The sequence below is a fragment of the Nerophis ophidion genome, linkage group LG22 (assembly GCF_033978795.1).
Source record: "Nerophis ophidion isolate RoL-2023_Sa linkage group LG22, RoL_Noph_v1.0, whole genome shotgun sequence".
In the NCBI taxonomy this organism is placed as follows: Eukaryota; Metazoa; Chordata; class Actinopteri; order Syngnathiformes; family Syngnathidae; genus Nerophis; species Nerophis ophidion.
Window position 1 is genome coordinate 23028784 of NC_084632.1, and position 23082 is coordinate 23051865.

Genomic DNA, 23082 nt, shown 5'->3' on the forward strand with positions numbered 1-23082 from the left:
CATTTTGGCACTGACATTGACATATGCTGTTCAAATCAGCTTTTTTTGTTGTGACCGGGTGATTTTTTTTAACTTTGTTTTCGACCATTTCTGGGGAAAAAAAAATAGCGCTGACGACTTCAAAATATATATTTAAACAAAGTACATTTTCAAAAGATATGATGCTACTGGTGGGGGTGGGGCCTGGTTTATTTTGCAATCTGGGAACTCCTTCAGAATCGGAATTCTTGCAGACAAGACTCAAAAAACGTGTTATAAAAGTGAGTGTGGAGCAAAATGTACGCAAAATTTACACCAAAGCATATCCAATACGTATTATCTGGACCACAATTAAGTTTTCTATGTGAAAATTAAAACCACCATATTCCCTTTAATCATCGAAAAATCATCCATTAATTGCATGGACTGAATAAGATGTCACGGTAAAAGAGATTAAGACCTTGATTTGTCAACTTACAGTTCCTTTGACAGCAAAGTGTGAGATTCTCTTCTTCTGACCAGGAAAGAGGGTGGTTAAAGTGTTGTCAGTGTTTTTCTCCTCTTCGAAATCTCTAGAGGGCTGAGAAAGCACAAGAAAAACATGTGACACCAAAACAAGACTAAATGGAGGTACAAACATATTAGAACACAGACGAGTACCTGCTTAGTTTGCCTTCCTTTATCTTCCTTCTTCACGTCCTGGGATTCATTGAATATACGTAAACACTCCTCCATGGGATCTGTGTCAAAGTCCAAATCATCCTGGAAGATTGACAAGTCCATTTCGCTAACGGCGTCTTTATCTGCCCCGCCCGCCTCTGTGGCTCCATCGGCTTCATCCTCAGAGGAAGACGGCGTCAGCTCCGATGCCTTCCGTTTATTCAGTCGCCCCCGCTTCAAAGCATTAGCGCATTTCCTCACAAGCGTTTCCTCTGGCTCTTCGTAGCCGCCGTCCGTCTCCATCGGTTCCGCCTCATCGCCGCTTTCGTCCCCGAAAAGATCGGCGTGGCTGAGACTCACACTTCTCCGTTTCTCCGGCAGCCTTTTCCCGTTTTTGAGGCTTACGATACGTTTGATTTTTTCTTTGCTGCTGGCAGAACTACTATTACTCTTAGCACTAGAAGAGCTATCTTTTACTTTCTTTCCATCCTTATCTCTTTTGTTACTGTCCAGTTTACCGTTTTTGTGTTGCCACTCCTTCTGCTTGCCCTTATCTAATGTCTTGGACTTCCCACTTTCCCCTGCACGGTTTTCCGTGTCTTTATCTCGTTTGCTCGAGTTGGTTTTAACTTTTTTTGTAAATGTCACCTTTCCATTGCCTTTTTTGTGCTCCCTATTAACTTTGTTGGCTGTCTTAACCTTGACCTCAACCGTATTCTTTTTATCGTCAGTCTTATCATGACTTTTATTCTCCTTTTTCGTACAGGCCTGACGAGAGTTTTTTAATGACTCCTTGTTTTTGTTGGTACTTTTACTGCTAAGAGAGGATTGGCCCACTTTTTCTTTCTTAGACTTGTCACTCTTTACGTGACTACTTTGACTGATCATGTTCTTTTTATTTGGGCTTATCTTTTTTTGGATCTGGTCCAGCATGACTAAGTCCTCTACAAAGTCCCCTTTATTTCTCTGCCCCAGTGCTTTTAGGGCACCTTTAGTTCTGTCTTCCCCGACATTAGCTCCCGTCAGCAATAAACTCCTGCCTTTCCTCTGCTGGAGACTACTAAGCGAAGTGGGTCTGTATTCCGTTCCAGAGCTCTCCTCCTCAGAGTCCGAGAATGTGTACTTGTTTGTATCCACAGTCTGCTGCTGTGCTTTATTCACAGACGGGACAAAAGCGTCAGCTGATGCTTTGAGTTTCTGCATCTTTTTGCCCTCCACCGCAACATCCCGGTTGTTGTTATCCCTCTTGTTTTTTGCCGCAATCCCTGCGGCATAGTTGGAGAGTGGGTCATACTCCATGTCTGTAGAGGGCCTCGAAGTGTCCACCGTGTATTTACATGTTGAGGAGGATGTCCTGGAATACTTTGGACTTGGGGGAGAAGAGGGGATTTTCTGTGTGTGTGTTCGAGATGGGTTCTTTTTTAAAGATGTAGGCACGTACTCCATGGAGTTGCTATAGCTTCCCCGACTGTCCGAATCCAGCGTGTACTTGCTGCAACCAGGATTGGGGTTATACCCTCCAGATGTCATCTGGTAACAACCGGGATCGTACGCCAAGTGTGTGCCGGCTGCCGAAGCTTGACCTTGGACGACATCACAGGAAGACACGCTTCTTCCGCTGGAATTATACGGTTCGTCCCCAATCCTTGACAGCTTCCTCTTCTCCCTCTCCACCTCATTGCGAACCTCCTCGATAGCCTTGTTGACCAGCTCCAGTTCGCCGCTGAGGTCTCCCGAAGGGGATGGCGTCTCATTCTGCTGCCTCTCAACTTCTGGTTTGGACGGGTCATAGCCTTGTTCTGCGGGAATGTAACATATTTTAGGAATCAAATTTTGGTTTGTAGGATTCGGAAAAATAATTGTAAATCATGATTTTCCTGCGCAGAATTGAGATCGCCACTCTCTGGGATGATTCTTTTGGCACACATACATAGACTGTTGTGGGCCACTACAATCACACTCCTCGTTGTCTTGTTCAGCTTTAAAACATTCAACACTTAACACATTTAGTATATCAGTATGTGGAATTAAAAATGATGGAATGGATTAAAAGCAAATAAATAAAAAAAGGTATCAATATGCTCCAGTTTAAAGAACAGTTACAACTCAAATTGTTTACAAAGTACAAGGAAGAAGAATCTTGCTCAACATCTTCAACCTTATTGAAAAGTGCAACCATCATCTTACTATAACTCATTATATAGATATATATATATATATATATAAAAACAACTATTTATTAATTGTTTTGATTATTTATTTATTAATTTAATATGTTCGTGTTACAATTAGATTACAGAAAGTGAAACATGTTAGAAATTGCTATGAAATGGAAAAGGTGTAGGACTAAGCCCTGCTTCTCCCTGCTTCTTTTCGGACATGCTGTAATAAGAGACTGGAAATTTGTGATGTACCATATTGTAATATAAGCATGTTACAAAAAAAGTAAAATCCTGACCAAAAAACTTCAGATTGTCTTTCTGTTGTTCTCTAGGGGAGATCCTGGAAGGACAGTTGACTGAGCCCTTTTCTTAAAAAAGAGGCCATATTATGATTTTTTTTTTTTAACCAACAATTAAAACACGTTCTTGTGGTCTACATAACATTAATGTGGATTATTTTGTCAAAATGTCGCCTATATTTTGTTTTACAGACCATCTTCAAGTCGCTTTCTGACCGTCTCATCAGGATGCACACGTTTGTGGGCGGTCTAATTTACATGCCGAAGCCCTGCTTTAGACCAAGCCCCCTTCGACTGACTCTCCACCTTGCCAACCCATCTATCCATCCATTTTTTACCGCTTGTCCCTCTTGGGGTCGCAGCCATATTGTAGCTTTTAGCGCTTCCAAATAGAGTCTACTGACAGATGTAAATTAGAACTATGCACTACTTTTTATTAGAAATGCCAACAGCAGAGGAATTTAGTATGCATCTGCATAATATGAGCCTTGGATGTATTAGTTATTTAAGTTTTTTTTTTTAGATTATTAGTTAACTGTTAATATTTTTTATATTGTACAAAAAGAGCACAACCTACCGAATCAAATTCATTGTGTGTTAAACATACCGGGCCAATAAAGCAGATTATGATGTGCGAGTCAGTATGCTTCACAAAAATCAAATAGAGAAAAAGAAGGAATTTATTAACTACAACTTTGTACTACAATTAAATAAAAATGTCGGACTTGAGCAAAGCTCATCGGGTAAACCTCTACCATATCTGATGACTTAAGGCAAAATAGGTCCGGAGTAATCCTGGGTTCAATCCCGGCCCTAGGATCTTTCAGTGTGGAGTTTGCATGTTCTCCCCGTGACTGCGTGGGTTCCCTCCGGGTACTCCGGCTTCCTCCCACTTCCAAAGACATGCACCTGGGGATAGGTTGATTGGCAACACAAAATTGGCCCTAGTGTGTGAATGTGAGTGTGAATGTTGTCTGTCTATCTGTGTTGGTCCTGCGATGAGGTGGCGACTTGTCCAGGGTGTACGCGGCCTTCCGCCCGATTGTAGCTGAAATAGGCACCAGCGCCCCCCGCGACCCCAAAGGGAATAAGCTGATGGATGGATGGATATGTTAATACTAATAACACAGAAATGTTTTTGAATGCATTTCTAACATGTTTGTTTGCCTTTTTAAAGAAAAATAAATGCATCAACGCAGATTATGCAAATGATCCAATGTCATATTGGTTACACCCCCACTGCCATAGGTATGTTGGCAAGCTGAGGGAAACCCTAGGAGGTCCCAGAAGGGCAGTTGATGAAGGACTTTCCTAACAGAAGTGAATAGCATGACTGCTGTTTTTAAACAAGAGAACAAAATGAGTGATTAAGTACAATGGCATTGCACTACATTTGAGTCATTTAGAAATTAAATGGCATGTTAGTTCAAGAGTGAATAACAGGCTATTCATAGCGTGCATCAAGGTTATAAGGAAAATGTTAATTGTAGAATGGAATGCCACCGTGTCACAGCACAGATTCTAAAATATGACCAGCACTTGTCCTGGATCTTCATCGTCACACCTTGTACAGTACAGTACACAATAGAATGCCTCCATTGCCGTTTGAACATTGTATAACATTGTAGAACAAACATTTCAAAAAGCCTATGCAAAGGTTTATAATACACAACTTTGCATGGTGAGCAAAATGCAACAAATGTATTTATCTACGATGGGCTCAGCTCATTTGGTTGACCTGACATGGCCTTTTCAAAACAACAGCCGTGACAAACGTCATGTATGACCGAAACTGTACTCACAAAAAGTTAGGGATGTTTGGCTTTCGGGTGAAATTTAAATCTTTGTGTAATTTTGCATATTATTCACAATCTCTAAGTAAAACAAGAAGACACGTTTTTCTTATTTTTTTTATGCATTCCAATTTGTAAAATATGGCAAGTACAAAGTAGCTAACAATGCAGCTAATGGGAGTACTCTAAATTCACCCATGAATACCTCTAAAACCATCCCCAAACCGCCAACAATATTCCATTTACCAAGTATTAGCAATATTGTTATCATAAGCGCTAACACAGAAACTATTTTTAGCGGCGCCAAGATCCCAGAGCGCTAACTAACTCATGCAGCTATAGTATTGATGTACTGAGCTGTTGCTGCATCCTCACTGTCTTGCTTTTTTGATGACCTAAGATCAGGAACAAAGTGACCATAGGAGTTGATGTGCATAAGGAAGAGGGAGATGTGCTAAATTGTTGCCTATAATAATTGTGCCGAAGGAAGAAGAAACACATCTCTTTTGGCTTAGTAAGTTAAAGTGCTGCTATATACTGCTCATAGTCCTATTACATAAGTAGTTAGCAATAACGGATGAATTTACACATGGAAAATTGGACCAAAAAAGATAACAGTGTCTCTACAGACGAAATATTGCACGAAATATGAATACATAACTTTTAAAATGGAAATTGTAACACACAGAAATCTATTAGAACTAATGTCAAGTATTTCTAGCTTTCTTATATATCCATGCTCTTGTCCTTGAATGTGATGCATCACTTATAATCCATCAGATACTAAATCAATCAATTAATCAATTTCCTTTACTCAGGCAGGTAAAGACTCAATGAGATTAAAATCTCTTTTTCAAGCGCGACCTGACAAAAAGGGTGGCACAAACAAAGTCACAATAATAATAATTTTAACAAGACAATACAACCAAACAACAGCAGTCATACCACAAGAGGTCAACAATTATTTAAAACGATTAAGTAATAATTTAATTTCAAAAGCAAGTACCTTTACCATGAAAACTAGTTTCTCGATCTTTTAAAATGGACTTAAAGGCCTACAGAAACCCACTACTACCGACCACGCAGTATGATAGTTTATACATCAATGATGAAATCTTAACATTGCAACACACTCCAATACGGCCGGTTTAGTTTACTAAATTGAAATTTTAAATCTCGCGTGGAAAATATCATGCTAAAACGTCGCGGTATGATTACGCGTGCGCGTGACGTCACGCATTGTAGAGGACAATTTGTTCCAGCACCGTTCACAGCTATAAGTCGTCTCTTTTCATCGCATAATTCGACAGTATTATGGACAACTGTGTTGCTGAATCTTTTGCGATTTGTTAAATGAATAATGGAGACGTCAAAGAAGAAAGCTGTAGGTGGGAAATGGTGTATTGCGGCCGCCTTTAGCAACACAAACACTGCCGGTGTTTCATTGTTTATATTCCCGAAAGATGACGGTGAAGCTTTACTATGGAACAGAGTGGTCAAGCGAACATGGTTGGATTGGACCACACACACAAAGTACATTTGTGTGTGTGGTCCTGTGTGTGCATATTATGCAGCGATCAGTTTGAAAGATCGTGTTTCAAAGAGGGTCCCTTGCGAAGGGTAGAGATGGGCATCGCCACCACACGTCGACTGGTGCTGAAGAAAGGTGCGGAGCCGACCTTCAGGTTGTACAGGTGCGACCATATAATCTCACTAAAACACTAGTAACACAATAAGCAGATAAGGGATTTTCCAGGATTATCCTAGTAAATTTGTCTAATAACATCTGAATCGCTCCCACTGTATAGTCTATTTTTTTTTTTCCTAGTCTTTCAATCTCACTTTCCTCATCTACGAATCTTTCATCCTCGCTCAAATTAATGGGGAAATCGTCGCTTTCTTGGTCCAAGTCGCTCTCGCAGCTGGTGGCCATGATTGTAAACAATGTTCGGATGTGAGGAGCGCCACAACCCGTGACGTTACGCACACATCGTTTGCTACATCCGGTACAGGCAAGGCTTTTTTATTAGCGACCAAAAGTTGCAAACTTTATCGTCGATGTTCTCTACTAAATCCTTTCAGCAAAAATATGTTAATATCCCGAAATGATCAAGTATGACACATAGAATGGACCTGCTATCCCCGTTTAAATAAGAACATCTCATTTCAGTAGGCCTTTAAACTCCCCCAAAGTGATCAATTCTGGTAGCCTCAGATCTTTCTGGATGTCATTCCATGACCAGGGAGCAGCATAACTGAAGGCTTTTTTGTTTTGTTTTACCAAGTTCTGTGTTGGCTTTAGGGAACCAACATGTGGAGGACATCCTGTGAGCATGGGTTTTAATGACTGGAGTCTCTACACACAAAGAAACACAGCTAGGTGGGGACAAGTCCAAGAAAACTATCCATCCAGGGATGGAGTTTGCATGTCCTCCCCGTGACTGCGTGGGTTCCCTCCGGGTACTTTGGCTTCTTCCCACCTCCAAAGACATGCACCTGAGGATAGGTTGATTGGCAACACTAAATTGGCCTTAGTGTGTGGATGTGAGTGTGAATGTTGTCCATCTGTGTTGGCCCTGTGATGAGGTGGCGACTTGTCCAGGGTGTACACCGCCTTTTGCCCGATTGTAGCTGAGATAGGCACCAGCAACCCCAAAGGGAATAAGCGGTAGGAAAATGGATGGATGGACATATAACAGATTCTGTTGGTTCTGGTGCAGAACCAACAACCTGGTCCTGAACGTCGACAAGACCAAGGAGATCATTGTTGACTTCAGGAAGCACCAGTCCAGCCAGGCTCCACTCTTCATTCACCGGCACAGCGGTGGAGATGGTAAGCAGCACCAAGTTCCTGCAGGTGCAGATCACTGACAATATAACCTGGTCCCTACACACCGGAGCTTTTGTAAAAAGTGCTCAGCAGCGCATGCACTTTTTGCGTCGGATGAAAAGAGCCCAGCTCCCTCCCCCCATTCTCACCACATTCTACAGAGGCGCTATAGAGAGCCTGCTGACCAACAAGCATCTCTGTCTGGACTGGAGCCTGCAATGCCTCAGACTGGAAGTCTTTCCAGAGAGTGGTGAGGACGGCGGAAAAGATTATCAGGACTCCTCTTCCTCCTATTCAGGAGATCGCAAAAAGCCGCTGCCTGACCAAGGCTCAGAAAATCTGCAAAGACTCCTTCCACCCCCACCAAGGACTGTTTTCACTGCTGGACTCTAGGAAGAGGTTCCGCAGCCTCCGAAGCAGAAACTCCAGGTTCTGTAACAGCTTCTTCCCTCAGGACGTAAGACTCTTGAACGCATCATAATTAAATTATCCTCTCAACACCCCCCAAAATGGATTAACTCGCTGGAATAAAAAAGACAATATAACATAACATAAATCCATAAACCTGGATGCATATGCAAAAGTGCAACATATTTATCTGTACGGTAATCTATTTATTTATATCTGCTCCTTATTGCTTTTTTTATCCTGCACTACCATGAGCTAATGCAACGAAATGTTGTTCTTATTTGTAATGTAAAGTTCAAATGTGAATAGATAGATAGATAGATGGATAGATAGATAGATAGATAGATAGATAGATAGATAGATAGATAGATAGATAGATAGATAGATAGATAGATAGATAGATAGATAGATAGATAGATAGATAGATAGATAGATAGATAGATAGATAGATAGATAGATAGATAGATAGATAGATAGATAGATAGATAGTACTTTATTGATTCCTTCAGGAGAGTTCCTTCAGGAAAAATTAAAATTCCAGCAGCAGTGTACAGAGTTGAGATCAATTTAAAAAAAGTAAAAAGTAAATAATGGGGGTTTAAATGGAAACAAAATACATAAATATTACAATAAGAATAAAAAATAAAAAGCAACAATGGGAATAAAAATATAACGGTAAAATAAGAATATAACAAGACAAAGTAGGCAGTAGTGACCATGTTATGAAAACGTATTGCACTGTTATTGTTTTGCATCCCCTGTCATCCTAGTACCCCCCTACCCCCCCAAGCCAGAGAATGACAATAAGTAAGTCTAAGTCTAATAACTTAGACTTAGACATTGATACATACCTGTTGGAACTGTAGTAAGCACAATACCAATGGGAGCAATTTGGCAAATTTGTATAATGCGCAATCATTTTGCAAATTGCTTCCAGCTATATATTTGAATAATGTGTGGTGCATATTTTGCAAATCAATGGGCGCAATTTGTATAATGCACAATCTTTTTGGCAATTTTGGAAATTGATTCCAGCTATATATTGATTGTGTTGGAAGTTCTGGCTACTAAGCCTAACCCTAACCCTTGATGCCATCTACGCAGTGTTGGGAGACTGTTTTGCTGTTCTTCTTCTGTTCGATGTAGCTTTCTGTGCAGAATTCTGCAAATTTATTTTCAAACAAAATCTCGTCTTAAAGGCCTACTGAAATTAGATTTTTTTATTCAAACGGGGATAGCAGGTCCATTCTATGTGTCATACTTGATCATTTTGCGATATTGCCATATTTTTGCTGAAAGGATTTAGTAGAGAACATCCACGATAAAGTTCGCAACTGGGGAAAAGCCCTGCCTCTACCAGAAGTCGCAGACGATGACGTCACATGTTGAGGGCTCCTCATATATTCACATTGATTTTAATGGGAGCCTCCAACAAAAACAGCTATTCGGACCGAGAAAACGACAATTTCCCCATTAATTTGAGTGAGGATGAAAGATTCGTGTTTGAGGATATTGATAGCGACGGACTAGGAAAAAAAACAAAAAAAAAACTTGATTGCATTCACGTTGCATTGAGATGGATTCATATGTTTTTAGAGACATTTACTAGGATAATTCTGGGAAATCCCTTATCTTTCTATTGTGTTGTTAGCGTTTTAGTGAGGTTAACAGTACCTGATAGTCGGAAGTGTACGTCCACGGCCAGTTGTTGACGCGCAGTGTCTCGGGGAAGTCGACGGCAGCTGTACGGGAGGCACACGCTCAGCTGATATCGGTAAGAGGCGACTTTTTAACCACAATTTTCTCACCGAAACCTGCTGGTTGACATGTAGTAGAGATCCATGTCCGCTCTGATCCATACTAAAGTTTCACCTCCGTGAATTTTAAACAAGGAATCACCGTGTGTCTGTGTGGCTAAAGGCTAAAGCTTCCCAACTCCGTCTTTCTACTTTGACTTCTCCAATATTAAATGAACAAATTACAAAAGATTCAGCAACACAGATGTCCAAAATACTGTGTAATTATGCCGTTACAGCAGACGACGTTTAGCTGTGTGTGTGTGCGCAGCGCTCATATTCATAACAGCCCGTGACGACACGCGTACACGTCATCATTACGCGACGTTTTCAAGAAAAAAGTCCCGGGAAATTTCAAATTGCAATTTAGTAAACTAAAAAGGCCGTATTGGCATGTGTTGCAATGTTAATATTTCATTATTGATATACAAACTATCAGACTGCGTGGTGGGTAGTAGTGGGTTACAGTAGGCCTTGAACTCTTAACCCCATGACCCACAGAAAAATGGCTATGCAAAATTGCACACATCTGCTGCTATATCATAACTATTTGCACTACTGATGAAACACTCATTGCTTACAGCCATATCCTATTTAAAAATAACAGGAACTATATATTATTGTCACTTTAGTAGGTAACCATATTTATGTTGCACTTTACTGTTTGTGTCTTCTTTTTGTCTATGCATGCATGGGAGGGTGTGAAATTTTTTTTCGATTCCTTTATATGTCTTTACATGTAAAGAAATTGACAAATAAAACTGACTTGACTTGACTTGACACAGTGTGTTCACCGCAGCCACCCGACCTCGATGTATGTCTTTACAATCTTTAAAATCTCACTAAAACACTATTTAAACAATAAGCAGATAAGGGATCTGCTTATCTGAGGTACTGTGTAGAAATATGGGGAAATAATTACAAAAGTATTCTTAATTCACTTACAGTGTTACAAAAAGATCAGTTAGAATAATACATAATGTTGGATATAGAGAACATACAAACCCTTTATTTATTGAATCAAAAGATACTGAAATTCCACGACATAGTGAAATTGCAAACAGCTTAAAATTATACACAAAGCAAACTATAACTTGCTTCCCAAGAATATACAACAATTCTTCTCAACAAAAGAGGAGAAATATAATCTTAGAGAAAAATGTAATTTAAAACATTTGTACGCACGTACAACACTTAAGACCTTCAGTATATCAGTATGTGGAATTAAAATATGGAATGGATAAAGCAAAGCAATCAAACAATGTACTAATACGATCCACTTCAAGAAACTCTTCAAACTGGAAGTGTTTACAAAGTACAAAAAAGAAGAACCATGATAAACACTGGAAGTGTTTACAAAGTACAAAAAAGAAGAACCATGATAAACATCCTGATTTTATTCACCCATTCATTCTCAAAATAATCGTACTTATCTCATCGTATGGAATAAAACTTACTTCACCAATTTTTTATTTTTATTGTGATTACTTATGGAGTATATTGTGAATACATTGAGAACAAGAAGTGAACAAAAGTTTTAGCAACTGTTATGTAAAAGAAAAGGGGTAGGATTAAATAAGCTCTGCTTCTTCCTACTCCTTTTCGAACATGTTGAAAAGAGAAACTGGAAATTGTGATGTATCATGTTGTATGCTTGCATGTTCGAAATAAACTCAAACTCAACTCAACTCGACTTGACTTGACACAGTGTGTTCAACGCAGCCATCCGACCTCGAGGTATGTCTTTACAATCTTTAAAATCTCATTAAAACACTATTAAAACAATAAGCAAATAAGGGATCTTCCGGAATTATCTTAGTAAATGCGTGTAATTACATCGGAAACGCTCACACTGCCGTCGCCCGGAGCTGTCGCTTTTTTTTCTTTCTATTCCTTCACTATCAATATCCCAATTCACAAATCTTTCATCCTCGCTCAAATTAATGGGGAAATTGTCGCTTTCTCGGTCCGAATTTCTCTAACTGCTGGTGGCTCACATTAAAAACAATGGGAATATGTGTGGGGTTCTGCAACTCGTGACGTCACGCGAGCATACTTTCGGTAAAGGCAGGGCTTTTCTATTAGCAACCAAAAGTTGCGAACTTTATCGTGGATGTTCTCTACTAAATCCTTTCAGGAAAATATGGCAATATCGCGAAATGATCAAGTATGACACATAGAATGGACCTGCTATTCCCGTTTGAATAAGAAAATCTCATTTTAGTAGGCCTTTAAGCAGATGTGTTAACACCATTGATATTTATAGAAATAAAGATTACATAAGCCTTTCAAAGCTTTATGGTTTCGTCAGCTGCATTCCATTTACATCTTTAAAGCCCACCTCGCAACGCTTGCCTAGCAATATTTGTAAGGCAGCAAGCACAGCTCAGTCACCTTTTTGGGCCGAATGGAGCTTCTGAGCGTCGAGTGCGCCTCCGTAGCAGCTCCGTCGCTGCTGGCCGTGCCTGAAGTGACAGTAAGGTCTGTTGCACCCAGAAGCTTCCGTGGAAAATGGACAGTCAAGCCCACGGAAGAAGCCGGTTGTTCTCAGCATTATCTCCTGATATTCCCGCTCATACCCACGCCAACCTCACAGGGCCGCTTCCGCCTATAAAGTGGAGTTAGACCAGTGCTTGAATGAGTGCTAGAACAATAACAACGTCTCTACGACGCCATGTTGGATCGGTGGCGGAAAGGAAATCTCGCCTTAAACTCTCGCGTGTTTTACATGACGTCATTGAAAGCCGTCGTCACGTGCACACACGGGCTGATGGGAAATAACCACATATACACAACTTCCGTGTAGAGGTTCATGGTGCGTTCAACGACCGTACGTAACCTGATCATTTAAAACGTCATCTGAAACATATTGTTAAATTGATCAAAATAACCGTGTTACATATACAATTGTTTTCACTGTTGCAAAAGTACTTCATTTTAAATTATCACGGTAGAAGAGGGGTTAGTGCGTCTGCCTCACGATACGAAGGTCCTGCAGTCCTGGGTTCAATCCCAGGCTCGGGATCTGTCTGTGTGGAGTTTGCATGTTCTCCCCGTGAATGCCGGGTACTCCGGCTTCCTCCCACTTCCAAAGCCTCTCTATTTTACCTGGGGATAGGTTGATTGGCAACACTTAATTGGCTCTAGTATGTGAATGTGAGTGTGAATATTGTCTCTTTGTGCTGGCCCTGTGATGAGTTGGGGACTTGTCCAGGGTATAATCCGCCTTCCGCCCGATTGTAGCTGAGATAGGCACCAGCGCCCCTCGCCACCCCAAAAGGGAATAAGCGGTAGGAAATGGAAGGATGAGGTGTTCAAGAAAAACAGTTCATACAAATTTGATCTATACCTAATTCAATAATTGACACTTGTTTTAGAAGTTTTATTTCACAGGCGCCAGACTGGTTGGCGTTGAAAGTCCTCTGAGACCCTGTAAGAGAAGCACATATTTTAATACACATTTTAGTGATCAAAGGTGAAAAGTGTCTACAGTGATGGTTCACAGTTCAGGGGTGGTCAAGGTAGCTGTCTTTTGTTCAAAAAGACAAATGTAAATGTATATAATTTAAGAATTTTAATTACTATTCTGCTCAACATAAATGTAAAAAAAAAAAAATCCCCAATAACAAAATGAGGTTTTTTTTGTTTTGCACAAATGTACATGTTTTCTATTTTTTAAGTACCGGTTCAGGCATCAGCACCATTTTGTCAATGTGCCGATTTTATGTAAGTTAAAGTAGCAATGGTTGTCACACACATCAAGTGTGGTGAAATTGTCCTCTGCATTTGACCCATCCCCTTGATCACCCCCTGGGAAGTGAGGGGAGCAGTGAGCAGCAGCGGTGCCATGCCCGGGAATAATTTTTGGTGATTTAACCCCAAATTCCAACCCTTGATGCTGAGTGCCAAGCAGGGAGGAAATGGGTCCCATTTTTATAGTCTTTGGTATGACTCAGCCGGGGTTTGAACTCACAACCTACCGATCTCAGGGCGGACACTAACCACTAGGCCACTGAGTAGGTCCAGGTTCCCTACCCCTGGACTACCGTCCAGGGGTAGAAAACCTATGGCTCTGGTGCTGGATGTGGTTCTTTTGTTGACTGCATCTGGCTCTCCGATAAATCTTAGCTGGCATAATGAAATAATTCTGCTGGTAATCACTGTCAAAAATAACATTCAAAATATAAAACATTCTCATGCATTTTAATCCATCGACGTTTCCTACCGCACCTGCTAAAGAAGTGGCATTAAAGGTAAAAGTATTTGATTATTGGTTAGCTTTAGAATAACAATATTAAAAATAAGACTTATTCTCTAGAAATGTTGGTTTTATTTAAAAATGCTTGCATTTAGTTGTATTCAGTGTTAAAAAATATATGGCTCTACGGAAATACATTTTAAAATATTTGGCTTTAATGTCTCAGCCAAAAAAGGTTCCCAATCCCTGCAATAATCGATGTTCCTTGATAGAAGAAAAAAAAAGACATTTTTGTAGTCTTTGGTATGACTCGGCTGGGGTTTGAACTCACACCTACCGATCTCAGGGCGGACACTAACCACTAGGCCACTGAGTAGGTCTAGGTTCCCTACTCCTGGACAATAGTCCAGGGGTAGGGAACCTATGGCTCTGGAGCTAGATGTGGTTCTTTTGTTGACTGCATCTGGCTCTCCGATAAATCTTAACTGGCATAATTAAATAATTCTGCTGGTAATCAGTGTCATAACATTAAAAATATAAAACATTCTCATGCATTTTAATCCATACAAACGTTTCCTACCGCACCTGTTTAAAGAAGTGGCATTAAAGGTAAAAGGATTCGATCTATTATTGGTTAACTTCAGAATAATGTTACTAAAAATAAGAATTATTCTCTAAAAATGTTGGTCTTGTTTAAAAGTGCTCGCACTTAGTTGTATTCAGTGGTAAAAAATATATGGCTCTACGGAAATACATTTAAAATATTTGACTTTCATGGCTCTCTCAGCCAAAAAAGTTCCCAACCCCTGCAATAGTCGATGTTCCTTGATAGAAGAAAAAAAAGACAGTTTCATGCCTTAAACGTCCAGCTCACCTCATTTGACTTGATTGGTTATAAATTCCAAATTCCAAATTCTTTAGTTGGGGGCAGCATACATTAGACAAGTAGTCTAATTTTGATATTGGAGGTAAAGACGAGCTGAAAGAATTGCAACACTTATCTAATGTTTTTTGTTGCTAGCACAAATTGATTAACGTGAACCCCGACTTAAACAAGTTGAAAAACTTAATTTGGGTGTTACCATTTAGTGGTCAGTTATACAGAATATGTACTGTACTGTGCAATCTACGAATAAAAGTTACAATTAATCAAGCAAAACAATGTCCAAGCGCTAAATTAAGTGATTCAAAAAAACAAACTTTTCCATTAAAAAAAAAAAAAAAAAAAAAAAAAAAAGAACCTTCTTGATTCCTACCTGCCTGCTCACATTGAAACCTCCAGTGAACTCCTGCCAGGCCTTTTATGCCTTTTTGGCTCAGACAATTAGAACCATTTTAATTGGCTCATTAGACACACATGGGATGGGCGTGGTCTCTGACATTGGGTGTCGACTCACATATCAATCTATTTATACCAATAACGCTATTTTTATTTACAGTATGTTAAAAAGGATTTGAATAACACCCAATATTTGTATTCTGTTTACATATTTTGTCACGTTCCACGTTCCTCAAACAATTGTCTAGAACAGTGGTTCTCAAATGGGGGTACGTGTACCCCTGGGGGTACTTGAAGTTATGCCAAGGGGTACGTGAGATTTTTTTTTTAATATTCTAAAAATAGCAACAATTCAAATAAATAACAACAATGCAATATTCAGTGTTGACAGCTAGATGTTTTGTGGACATGTTCCATAAATATTGATGTTAAAGATTTATTTTTATGTGAAGAAAGGTTTAGGATTAAGTTCATGAATCCAGATGGATCTCTATTACAATCCCCAAAGAGGGTACTTTATGTACCCGGGCGGTATAGCTCGGTTGGTAGAGTGGCCGTGCCAGCAACTTGAGGGTTCCAGGTTCGATCCCCGCTTGTGCCATCCTTTTTCTTGCCGTTGTGTCCTTGGGCAAGACACTTTACCCCTCCTGCTCCCAGTACCACCCACACTGCTTTAAATTGAACTTAGATAATGGGTTTTACTATGTAAAGCACTTTGAGTCACTAGAGAAAAGCGCTATATAAATATACTTCACTACTTCTATGTGTAGAAATATTTATTTATAATTGAATCACTTGTTTATTTTTCAACAAGTTTTTAGTTATGTTTATATCTTTTTTTCCTAATGGTTCAAGAAAGACCACTACAAATTAGCAATATTTTGCACTGTTACACAATTTAATAAATCAAAAACTGATGACATAGAGCTGTATTTTACTTCTTTATCTCTATATTTCAACCAAAAATGCTTTGCTCTGATTAGGGGGTACTTGAAGTAAAAAAATTTTCACAGCGGCACATCACTGAAAAAAGGTTGAGAACCACTGGTCTAGAATAGTTGTTTTATTTTGCTTGGTATTTTTGCAGAACCTTATGACAGACCTGGGCAAATTAAGGCCCGGGGGCCACATGCGGCCCGTTGAGCTTTTCAATCTGGCCCACCGGACATTCCCAAATAAATGTTTCAGATCTTTAAGATGGAAACTGTAGCTGCCATTATGATATGTTTTCTAATGACCGTATGTCTTCAACTATACTAAGTCTTTAAATTCTTGGAATCTGCATGATATACTATAGTTACTATGATCATCTAATTATTTACTTTGGTCACTATGAGATATCTCAGATTGTAGGTGTTTTGTTTTTGTTTACCCTTGGTATTCATATTTCATTATGTTTGTTTGTTGCATTATGGTTGTGTCTCGCTTGATTGTAAAATATGTTGTCGATATTTAGTGTTTTATCCTTCATAGTTAAAATTGTAAATCCCACATTCTTTATTTTCATGTACATTCTGGGTGTCTCATTCAGTAAAAAAAATGTAAAATTCCATTTCTTTTTTTAAGGCGGTCTGTCATAACATAATTAGTTTTCAATCAGGTTTTGTATTAGTGTTATGGGTGAGATTTTTCCTTGCCCTTATGTGGGCCTACCGAGGATGTCGTAGTGGTTTGTGTTGTGGTTTGTGCAGCCCTTTGAGACACTAGTGATTTAGGGCTATATAAGTAAACATTGATTGATTGATTGATTGATATACTGGCCCCCAGACACACTTTTTTTAAATCTAAATCTGTCCCCCTGAATAAATAATTGCCCAGGCCTGCCTTATAATATTATATGTTTATATAGTTTCATTGATCAAAAATAGGTTTGTTGATGCAAAAAGTTGTTTTGTTTGTTTTCCTAAAATATTTTTCTACTGTGCTTTATCCTGATTATAAGCATGATGAACAAATTCAAGCAAAATCACAAGCTGTCTGTACTAAACTGGATTTAGTCGGGATTCGCTGGCGCGACCCGAAAGGGAATAAGCGGTAGAAAATGGATGGATGGATGGATGAATCGATACCAGTAAATCATGCAATACAGGCCTTCCTTATTAACTTATAGAGGATCAAATGGGACAAATCTAAATGTTTAAATAATTAATTAAATGTGTTATTAGTTAATTGCAATTGTGATTAAATACAAACATGCTATTAAACGTGTAATTAATTTATTCAATGTAAAATTGCATGTAGTTATTTAATAAATTTAATAATTACTTCAATATTCGATTAATTATTAATTCTAGTATTACACGATTTAATGATCTATACAATGATTTCATGATTTATTTAGTTATTTAATGATTTAATTAATTATTTCGCAATTGCGTCATTTACTTCTTTAGTCAACGAGTTATTTAAATATTTCATGATTTAATTAGTTATTTAATGATTGAATTAAATATTTCACAATTACCTCACTTACTTCATTAGTCAATGAGTTATTTAAATATTTCATGATTTCATGTATTATTTTATGATGGAATGATTTATTCAACTATATCATGATTTAATTAATCATTTCACAATTGAAACATCTATTTCATGATTTCACGATTTATTTAATTCATGATTTGATGATTAATGATTTTATTCATTATTTAATTATTTTATTATCTATTTAATCATGTAATTAATTATTTCAGGAAATATTATTTATTATTCACGATACAATTATTTAAAATGTATTCCATTATTTTATGATTTAATATTTAATTAATTAGTTTGTGATTAAATTATTGATATCAATATTTCATGATATAATTATTTGTTTCACAATTTATTTAATCCATCATCCATTTTCAATCGCTTGTCACTTTTGGGGTCTCAGCTGCACTCGGGTGGAAGGCGGGGTACACTCCGGTATTTAATGATTTCACAATTTGTTTTAACTACCTCATGATTTGATCATTGATTTGAATATTTCATGTTTTCGTAAATCATTTGATTATTTTATGATTAAATCAATTATTTCATCATTTGATAGTTTATGTAATTATTTTTAATTGAATTGATTATTTCACGATGTAATTGATTGTCTAATTCTTAGTTTAATATTTTCATGATATCACGATGTATTAAATTATTCCATTAATTTGGTGTATTCATAAAACATGTGTTAATATCTAGAAAAATATATGTATTGAAATGATGTTGTTCCGCCATTTGGCCAGGTAGTTAGAATTTTTTCGATTTGACTGACGAAATAAAATAAAAGAAATACATCCACTTCAGACGCAAATGTGGTTCATGCCGTTTGAGTTGATGTATTGATCTAAAATGTCCATCAGAGGGCAGGAGAGTGCATTACTTTTTGACAACCCCGCCTCCTGGCGGCTGCACAAAAGTCCCACTGCTGTTGCATCATTTAGTACAGTAGCTCCCGTTTGCAAGGCCAGAAAACATGTTATGCAATGAATATACGTTTTTTTTATGCTTTACTTAGAGCCTGAAAGGCTTACAGTGTAATGCAAAAAACTGAAATAATACAACTTAAACATATTAAATATAACAAATACAAACCCCGTTTCCATATGAGTTGGGAAATTGTTAGATGTAAATATAAACGGAATACAATGATTTTCAAATCATTTTCAACCCATATTCAGTTGTATATGCTACAAAGACGACATATTTGATGTTCAAACTGATAAACATTGTTTTTTTGCAAATAATCATCAACTTTAAAAATTTGATGCCAGCAACACGTGACAAAAAAGTTGGGAAAGGTGGCAATAAATACTGATAGTGTTTAGGAATGCTCTTCAAACACTTATTTGGAAAAACCCACAGGTGTGCAGGCTAATTGGGAACAGGTGGGTGCCATGATTGGGTATAAAAACAGCTTCCCAAAAAAGTTCTGTCTTTCACATGAAAGGATGGGGCGAGGTACACCCCATGCATCCATCCATCCATCCATCCATCCATCCATCCATCCATCCATCTATTTTCTACCACTTATTCCCCTTTGGGGTCGCGGGGGACGCTGGTGCCTATCTCAGCTACAATCGGGCGGAAGATGGCGTACACCCTGGACAAGTCGCTACCTCATCGCAGGGCCAACACAGATAGACAGTCACGGGGAGAACATGCAAACTCCACACAGAAAGATCCCGAGCCCGAGATTGAACCCTGACTACTCAGGACCTTTGTATTGTGAGGCTGACGCACTAACCCCTCTCCCACCGTGAAGCGAGGTACACCCCTTTGTCCACAACTGCGTGAGCAAATAGTCAAACAGTTTAACAACAACGTTTCTCAATGTGCAATTGTAAGAAATTTAGGGATTTTAACATCTACGTCCATTATATCATCAAAAGGTTCAGAGAATCTGGAGAAATCACTCCATGTAAGCGGCATGGCCATAAACCAACATTGAATGACTGTGACCTTCTGTATCAAAAACCGACATCAATCTCTAAAGGATATCACCGCATGGGCTCAGGAAAACTTCAGAAAACCACTCTCACTAAATACAGTTGGTCGCTACATCTAGAAGTGCAAGTTAAAGCTCTACTATGCAAAGCGAAAGCCATTTATCAACAACATCCAGAAACGCCGCCGGCTTCTCTGGGCCCGAGATCATCTAAGATGGACTGATGCAAAGTGGAAAAGTGTTTTGTGGTCTGACGAGTCCACATTTCAAATTGTTTTTGGAAATATTCGACATTGTGTCATCCGGACCAAAGGGGAAGCGAACCATCCAGACTGTTATCGACGCAAAGTTCAAAAGCCAGCATCTGTGATGGTATGGGGGTGCATTAGTGCCCAAGGCATGGGTAACTTACACATTTGTGAAGGCACCATTAATGCTGAAAAGTACATACAGGTTTTGGAACAACATATGCTGCCATCCAAGCGCCATCTTGGATTTGAAGTGTACCTATGATGAAAATTACAGACCTCTGTCATCATTTTAAGTGGGAGAACTTGCACAATCGGTGGCTGACTAAATACTTTTTTGCCCAACTGTATATCTTGTTTTCTTACACGTCTAATTCTCATTTGAAAGTGTGAATTCATCTCAGTTTGTCCCAAATGTGTTGCAGTAGTCAGGAAGTAGTCTTGTGTTGAATGTGCTAGACTTGTCTTTTGTTGAGCCCCACAAACTGTTTATACTGTAAGTATTGTACATCTTACAAACCATCTGTTTGATTGCAACGTGCATTTTAGTTGTAGTTTTTATAGCAGAATGTTACAACAAATAGGGTTGAAGTAGCCATGTAAAGTCGAACCATCCATCCATTTTTTACCGCTTGTCCCTTTTAGAGGCGCGGAGGGTGCTGGAGCCTATCTCAGCTGCATTCGGGGGAAGGTGGGGTACACCCTGGACAAGTCGCCACCTCATCACAGAGCCAACACAGATAGACAGACAACATTCACACTCACATCCACACACTAGGGCCAATTTAGTGTTGCCAATCAACCTATCCCCAGGTGCATGTCTTTGGAGGTGGGAGGAAGCCGGAGTACCCGGAGGGAACCCACGCAGTCACGGGGAGTGAAGTGAAGTGAATTATATTTATACAGCGCTTTTTCTCTAGTGACTCAAAGCGCTTTACATAGTGAAACCCAATATCTAAGTTACATTCAAACCAGTGTGGGTTGCACTGGAAGCAGGTGGGTAAAGTGTCTTGCCCAAGGACACAACGGCAGTGACTAGGAGGGCGGAAGCGGGAATTGAACCTGCAACCCTGAAGTTGCTGGCACGACCACTCTACCAACCGAGCTAAACCGCCCCAAACTCCTGTGTGGAGTTTGGACATGCAAACTCCACACAGAAAGATCCTGTGCTCGGGATCTTTCTGTGTGAACCCAGGTCCTTCATATTGTGAGGCAAACACACTAAATAAACCCTGTTCCACCGTGCTGCCCTGTGTAAAGTCGCCAAGGCTAATCTGTAGCATGTATATGGCATATCCAATGTAAATTAGCATGGAGCTACTTAAGAACACTGTTCTACTTGGGAGTGTGGATACATTTCAAACTCAGCTCAGCTCCGAGGCATGGTTGCACGTATCACCATGACTACATTACTATTCAAATGAATGGACTCTGCCACGTCACTGCATGTAGAGTATCTGCCACGGGACATGCAGCTCTTACAGCAGGTTGCGTCAGTTGAGGCCTGCCGAGCAGTCCGTGTCCCCACGGTGGTGCCACTGGGGAGTGGCTGATGATGAAAAGCGCAACCACGCTCAGTCACATTTCAGGGACACATGTGACATTGCTCACATATCGGCGTGTGTGCGACTGATAAGATGATTTACAGCACACAATCCAAAGAGAATGCCAGCACATACAAAACTCACGTGAGCGGGCAAGTAAATGCCAGGAAAAGTATACTGTACTTTTACAGTATTTCCACAGTACAGTGTACAGCAGGAACTCCAGTTCAGTTCAAAACTTCCATCCGTCCATCCACTTTCTACCGCTTTTACCCTTTGGGGTCACGGGGGGCGCTGGTGCCTATCTCAGCTACAATCGGGCGGAAGGCAGAATACACCCTGGACAAGTCGCCACCTCATCGCAGGGCCAACACAGATAGACAGACAACAGTCACAATCACATTCACACACTAGGGCCAATTTAGTGTTGCCAATCAACCTATCCCCAGGTGCATGTCTTTGGAAGTGGGAGGAAGCCGGAGTACCCGGAGGGAACCCACGCAGTCACGGGGAGAACATGCAAACTCCACACAGAAAGATCCCGAGCCCGGGATTGAACCCTGACTACTCAGGACCTTCGTATTGTGAGGCAGACGCACTAACCCCTCTGCCACCGTGAAGCCCCTGTTCAAAACTTGAGAGACACATTTTTTTCGAGCAGATCCTTGCATTGGTATTTTAACCAACCACAGAAAATCAGTGGTCCAGACTTGTCATTTACATAACTGAGGTGTTCCTCAAGGCACCCCTTTAAATCCTCTTCTTTTTTGTCGGTTACAATTTTATTTTGCCCTGATGTGACTTATCGATCAATGTTTATTCATATAGCCCTAAATCACAAGTGTCTCAAAGGGCTGCACAAGCCACAACGACATCCTCTGTTCAGATCCCACATCAGGGCAAGGACAAACTTGCCCTGATGTCATCCCACCCAGTGGGATGATAATGAGAACCCCCCCCCCCTCATCTAAGGAGACCGGTGCAATGGACGTTGAGTGGGTCTAGCATAATATTGTGAAAGTCCAGTCCATATTCGTTTTAACATACTAGTCAGAGTCCAGTCTATAGTGAATCTAACATAATAGTGAGAGTCCAGTCCATAGTAGGGCCAGCAGGGGACCATACCGAGCGGAGAAAGGTCAGCAGCGCAGAGATGTTCCTAACTGATGCACAGGCGAGCGGTCCATCCCGTGTCCTGACTTTGGATAGCCAGCACTTCATCCATGGTCATCGGACCTGTGGGGGGCACATGAAAACTTTTATCTTTGTTGCCAATGTTATGCAAAGAAAATGGGACAATTCCAACAAGTTTTAGAGCTGTATAGCTCGGTTGGTAGAGTGGCCGTGCCAGCAACTTGAGGGTTGCAGGTTCGATTCCCTCTTCCGCCATCCTATTCACTACTGTTCTGTCCTTGGGAAAGACACTTTACCCATCTTCTCCCACTGCCACCCACACTGGTTTG

At 39.8% G+C, this 23082-nt stretch overlaps 1 protein-coding gene and 1 long non-coding RNA gene across 2 annotated transcripts in view; both read right to left on the reverse strand.

Annotated features, from left to right (window-relative positions):
- The window catches only part of rexo1 (REX1, RNA exonuclease 1 homolog), a 29930-nt gene extending 17299 nt beyond the window's left edge, over positions 1 to 12631 (reverse strand). Inside the window, exons 1-3 of the mRNA XM_061883521.1 lie at positions 12322 to 12631; positions 640 to 2438; positions 458 to 559 (exon numbers count right to left, since the gene is read on the reverse strand). Coding sequence (XP_061739505.1) covers positions 458 to 559; positions 640 to 2438; positions 12322 to 12481 — 2061 coding nt within the window. The 5' untranslated portion in view covers positions 12482 to 12631. The remainder of the gene's footprint in view (positions 1 to 457; positions 560 to 639; positions 2439 to 12321) is intronic.
- A 657-nt stretch (positions 12632 to 13288) lies between these two features.
- LOC133540696 (uncharacterized) lies at positions 13289 to 22859 on the reverse strand. Its single transcript, XR_009803696.1, has 2 exons — positions 22745 to 22859; positions 13289 to 13357 (listed from the first exon to the last, which is right to left on the reverse strand). It is a non-coding gene; the product is annotated as an uncharacterized LOC133540696 (long non-coding RNA).
- Positions 22860 to 23082: the final 223 nt, after the last annotated feature.